Source organism: Felis catus, chromosome D2, assembly GCF_018350175.1.
Source record: "Felis catus isolate Fca126 chromosome D2, F.catus_Fca126_mat1.0, whole genome shotgun sequence".
Lineage (NCBI taxonomy): Eukaryota > Metazoa > Chordata > Mammalia > Carnivora > Felidae > Felis > Felis catus.
The window spans coordinates 23,556,624-23,562,623 of NC_058378.1; the positions used below are offsets into that span (position 1 = coordinate 23,556,624).

A 6,000-nucleotide genomic window follows, 5' to 3' on the forward strand; every position below is an offset into this window, starting at 1 on the left:
TAAATTGAAAAATGATAGACACAGGAAGACTAAATCATTTGTCCAGAGTTTCCAGGGTCAGAAACTGATGAAAGGCCCTAAGTGGAAGCTATGACCTGGATTCTAGTTCTAATTCCAGTGTTACCCACAAAAACCACATAACCCCTAATATCATGACCAAGCTACTTTGGATACTTTAATACTACCGTGGTGTGGCACTATTTCAGTGTTTACCCTTGTGTCTTGGTCAGGTTCCAAGTTTAATTATTTCTCTGCCTACCTAAATGTCTTCCCCTGTTTTAGATGGGTAAGTTATTCTCGCCTACTAAACCCTGCCTTCCAGCGTCAATGGCCCTTAAAACTGCAGCATGCCTGTTCAAAGGTAGCCCCCTGTCAGTGGTTAGGGTATGAATACACTGAATTGCTGTGGGAACATTTAATGAATGAGTATTTGTAAGATGTTTTAAATTTTCCAATATTTTTTCCCTCCTTTATTTAAGAGCCATACTGTTGTTATGATTTTTAGAGGAAAAGGCAGTTAGAAAATTCATGTTTTGGGTTCAGTTTTTTTTAGAGCTCCTTCTCCAGTGTGGTTTCAGGCATTTTCCACTTTCTATAGCTCAGAAATTTCAGAGAATGTAGTGTGAATCTTTACATTTTGTGTATTAATCCACTTACTTTCCCATCGACTCACTTTATAGTTCTAGAGATTTATTAAGAATGAAGTTATCTTGGCCCTGAGATGTTAATTAAAATTATTACTGAAGAGAGCAAACATTTTAAGCTTATATAGTTTAGGTATTTTAATTTTAAAGATACATTCAAGATGAAATTATTTTGGCCCTGAGTTGTATAATAAAAATTATACCCAATGGAGCAAACTTTAATATATTTAAAGAATTACATTTCAGAGAAATATGAATACTAACACTAAATTCTTACATTAAATGTTGGCTCTTGGCCCTGTCTAAGCAATAGGGTAAAATAATGTGAAAACCTTGAAGGAAGTTTGCCATCTTGGGACATTAGGTATTTTTAGGTAAATTTGAATTTCCAGGTTAGAAAAGCTGAATTTGACATCACCTCAAGGTAGTGGTCATTGAGAGGCTGTTGAGCCCAGATCATGGATTTTCCATTCTTCCCTTAAAATAAATAGAAACTTTCACTCGCTAGTGGTCTTAGGACAGCTTATCTGTTCAGCAGTGTTCTGAGGAATAACAAGGAGACATGGTAGACTGACAATCTCATTCTTGACCAGACAGGGAGTCTTTTCATCCAGGCTCTGCTGGTTGTGCCTGAACTGAAGTACTGATCACCGCAGTCCAGAGCTGCGGAACGTAGCTCCCCTCTGTCAGTGCACTGTGCTGCTGGGTACACATCTTACCCACATGAACCTTCTCCCCAAAGCCCACACCTGTGTCCGTGAATTTTGTTTCAGTGAAATACCAGAAAGATCTCCAGGTTAATGTGAAAACACTGGTGACACAGGGAAACTGAGGCTGATCAATGGTAGTACATATCCGTAGTCAAAAGAAATGAAATTATTAGTGGACATAGAACACATGAATTGAAAGTGGAAAGAATTAACTGTTTAGTTAGAGTAGTGCTTCCCAATCCTCTGGAATTGAGACAAGATTATTTCTTCAAACCTATATGGTCTAATATGTTGCATGCCAGAAAGAAACAAGAGTAACGCATTTTAAAAATATTTCTCAAGGGGTCCCTGGGTAAGTCAGTTGAGCGTTAGACTCTTGATTTCGGCTCAGGTCATAATCCCAAGGTTGAGGGATTGAGCCCCGCATCGGGCTCCTGCTTAGGATTCTTTCTCTTTCCCTCTGCCCCTCTCCCCCAGTTGCATTCGATCGCTCTCTCTAAAAAAATTTTTAAAAATTCACAAAGTCATACTAATGAAATATAACACTGGTGAATATATCACAAAATCAAGAGTTGGAATTAAGAATTTAAAAATTAGCATGTAATGTTAACATACTTAATTATCAATCACTTAATTTTTCAGGTAAAAACTAATACCCAAGGTAGCCAAGTGACTTGTCCAAGATTATGTAACTAAATTAATCCCTCGGTCTCCAGCTCCTAGACCAGTGCTCTTTCCAGATCTACCAAAATCATGCCCAAGGGGATCAGTGACTCCTAAACAATGACAGAGTTCCTTTGTAACCCTGAGGACCAAGTTCATTCTTCCTTGCCTCCTCCACCAGGAGGAGGAAACAAAAAAGGAATACAATGGGAAACCAGAGGCCAGAGTTTGATAAAACTTGTAGGGCTTGATAAAACTTGAACCAAAGAAGAAGGATACTTTCATGAGGATCCAGAATTGTTGACACCAATGTCATCTTCTCAGAAATACTGATTCTTACCAGTGAAGGTGAAACAAAATCTCATCAGGTAAGGTAACCAGGGTATACATTTCGAAACTACCTGTTATGGTTACACTTATAAATAAATAAATAAATAAGAATGAAAATTTATATGTGGACCAAAACAGTATTTGATTTTTTAAATTTATTCTGTATAAATTGAAATAATAGATGTTTTCTCAAAATACAGTTACCCTGAGGACATCAAATTACGTTGCAGATGTTCACATTCTAAACTTCGAATTGCTTATTAGTACTTATGTGTATAAACTACTCCTCATACACGCGTAAACTTTTTTAAAATCCCCTAAACAAAACACTAGATTTACCACATTGCTTACCACTGGTTTCTCTATAACTAATTTTATTATCTATCATGAAAAAGGGAAGACATTTCCGGGACTACTAATGTTCAGATAATGTAAAAGGATTTCTGGAATTGTGCAGGTAGCAATGTCAGCCCACAGAATATCACTGCCAGAGGCTAAATGCTATCACAGCTGCAGCAAACACTAAAACCTGTCAGCAATCGCTTTACTTTTTTATACCAAAACTATACCACAAAGTGGCATAATTCCAAGAGTTATAATGTATGATGAATATTCTTAATTATCAGAATTGTTCTAATTGTGAGATTATTTGAGTTGTTATACCACAACAGAGGCTTTCCGGGATCCCATTTAGAATGTATTACACAGGAGACAAAAACATCATTGAACAGGGGTGGGGGTACCAACAAGAGCGCATTAACTGAGCCCAGAGCAGTTATTCTGATTCGGTGCTTATTGGTAAAGTCTGTCTGAAAATACAGATAAATTAGCCTATCTGCCAACACGAGGCTGTGTGAAAAATGGCTGTCCAAAGACCACTTCCTGTTCGCAGCAGCCACGCTATACATGGGGAGTGTGCGGAGAAATATGATAGAGTGTTATCACATCACTACAGGCCGAAACACGGCTCTGTCTGCAAAACAGGAAGGTGTGTGAGGGATAATGTCTGTCTTTAGGCACTATAGTATGTCAAAACCGCAAAGACAATGTGCAGCAAAAGATAGCTTCATCATAACCACTTTTTTATGATTGTCTTCACAGACCGAGATAAACGAAAAGCTGCAAATACAGGAAGAGGCCTTCAATGCACGAATAGAAAAACTGAAAAAGGCCTGAGGACTTAGTGCAAGGAGAGTGATGCTAAACTTCAGAGAAACAAATAAAACCAGCCAGAATAATAGACTCTCCAGAGCAGCAGATATCCTTCCTTTCGTTGGGAGAGGGAAACCAAGCCCCGCTTTTTATTATCCTAAGTAATTAGAAAAGTATTGGCCCCCATTTTGCTATCTCCTGTCCCATAACAGCCTCTGAATTTATTGCACTAAGTGTAATAAGAACATTCTGTATACAAGAGTTTGGAGAATTATATATAAAAATACAATTACTTTTACGATACTCCTTTGACATTTTGACTAATAAATGCTATTCATCTTCAGGGAGAATGAAGCCCACTTTTTTTAAATAAGGAAAAATAATAATAATTTTATCCATATTGACCCAATGAACTGCCACATTACTGGAGCCCTGTGAACAGATAACCACATGGCCAAGGATAAAACTTGCTAAACAATAGCAATTAAAATGAATATACTATGGGTTTTTTTCCCCTTAAATCGCTTGGTTTTCTTATTTAAACGTTTCAGTGTGAAACCAATTTTCTGAAATTATATAATGCAGTTTGAAACACTTTAATTTATTCTGTACCGTATTTGTTATTTCTAATCTTGTTACTCTCCCAGGAGAATACATGACCTATATAAAAAGAAGCAATGTATAAATGGTTATTAAAGACCAACCTATATATAGATTGTAAAAATCTTAAATACAAATCAAACTCACAGAGCTCTTAAAATTAACCATTATATTGCAGTAGAATGATTGAAAACATCTCAAGCCTTTAAATACCTTTATGAAAATATAATTTTAGAAGAAAAATATCCATTTGCCAATTGATTGTTTCAGGTTGGATAAATTAAATTAATTATGAGCTATATCCTTTCCAAATTTCCTAGACTTCAGAGTATCCTAGAATGGAGAACATTACTAGGAAAGGGAGAGTTCCTTTAAGAAATTCCCAGTTTATACCGGAACCAGAGGTACTTGGTTGAATATGTTCTATCTACATCCTAACTTTGGGCCAGACCTTACCTTCTCTATCAGTATCAGAGGGATTGCCCAAAATGTATTCATCTGAGGTAGAGACAGACCTGACAGCATTTGATAGTTTTCTAACTGTGCTGATCAGTAAAGCCAAGAGTGGTCCTTAAGATAAAGCCATGTTTATTGTTCATCGGTTCCTAGTCTGGAAGGCCTGGAGATACGCTGTGCTTCTTCCTTGAGCAGTCCTTCCCAGCTGAAAACATTGATGGCCACAGGAGATCAGTAGGAGGGCTTGTGAGGCTTGATTTTTTTTTAATTTTTTTTTCAACGTTTATTTATTTTTGGGACAGAGAGAGACACAGCATGAACGGGGGAGGGGCAGAGAGAGAGGGAGACACAGAATCGGAAACAGGCTCCAGGATCTGAGCCATCAGCCCAGAGCCTGACGCAGGGCTCGAACTCACGGACCGCGAGATCGTGACCTGGCTGAAGTCGGATGCTTAACCGACTGCGCCACCCAGGCGTCCCAGTGTGAGGTTTGATTTTGCCAAGCAGTCTTTTCTCCAGGGAAAACAGAGGTGAAACTAGAGAAACCACAAATGGAATAAAGGAACTCCTGGAAATCACCAAGCACAGCTTCAAATGCAATCATTGGCACAGAGTGGACCCGCATTTCTAATAAAGTGCTTATTTTGAACAAGAGTACCAGCAGTCTAAAAGTGAATAAAAAAGTAGGAGTAAGATCCCTTAAAACTACATAGATACTAATAAGCACACCTAAGGCATGCGTTTGGAAAAGACTGGCTTCGCCACTGGCTAGTATGTGACTTTGAACAAACTACACAACCTCTATTTCCTCATCTATTCAATGAGGATGATACTTATTTTTGAGGTAGTTATAAGGATCCAATAAATTCATATTAAAGGACACTTGCTGTCAGGTTTGGCTTCTGTTTGCCTCTTAGGATACCCGAAAAGGCACAGGCCATCTCTCATACCCACTGCCCAGATGTTTGATCAGCCTCTTTGCCAGAATTCCTGGCCTTCTCTGTCTCTCTATTGGCACCTGTAGACCAGTGTGTCCTCCCCTGGTAACCACTTTGCCACTGTGCCGCCTACATCTTTCATGCTGGAGGACCCCGGAGGTCTCTGTAGTCGCCTAACCCTACCCTCTAATAACAGGAGGAAGAGCAGCCATGGTAGCAGCAGCTCATTTCAATTAATTTTGAGTTTATAAAGGAATATATGCACTCAGTTAAAGACAACAAAAACGAAGTGCAGACAATGAAAAATAAATTTCACCCAAGCTGGGCACCCTCATTTCTCTCCCCACAAGCCAACTGCAGCTTCCAGTAAATTCTTAGAGAAGTATTTTTAACCCATTTAAACACTGGATGCTTGTAGAAAGTGATCTTTTTTAAAAAACGTAATTTGCACTGTTGTTTACTTTGGTCTTTTCATCAAATAATATATTTTGGAGATAATTCTACATT

At 38.2% G+C, this 6,000-nt stretch overlaps 1 protein-coding gene across 1 annotated transcript in view; it reads left to right on the forward strand.

The window, feature by feature from the left end:
* The window catches only part of CABCOCO1 (ciliary associated calcium binding coiled-coil 1), a 120,496-nt gene extending 115,284 nt beyond the window's left edge, over window positions 1–5,212 (forward strand). Inside the window, exon 8 of the mRNA XM_023240481.2 lies at window positions 3,449–5,212. Within this exon, the coding sequence (XP_023096249.2) occupies window positions 3,449–3,523 (75 nt within the window). The 3' untranslated portion in view covers window positions 3,524–5,212. The remainder of the gene's footprint in view (window positions 1–3,448) is intronic.
* The last annotated feature ends 788 nt before the right edge of the window (window positions 5,213–6,000 follow it).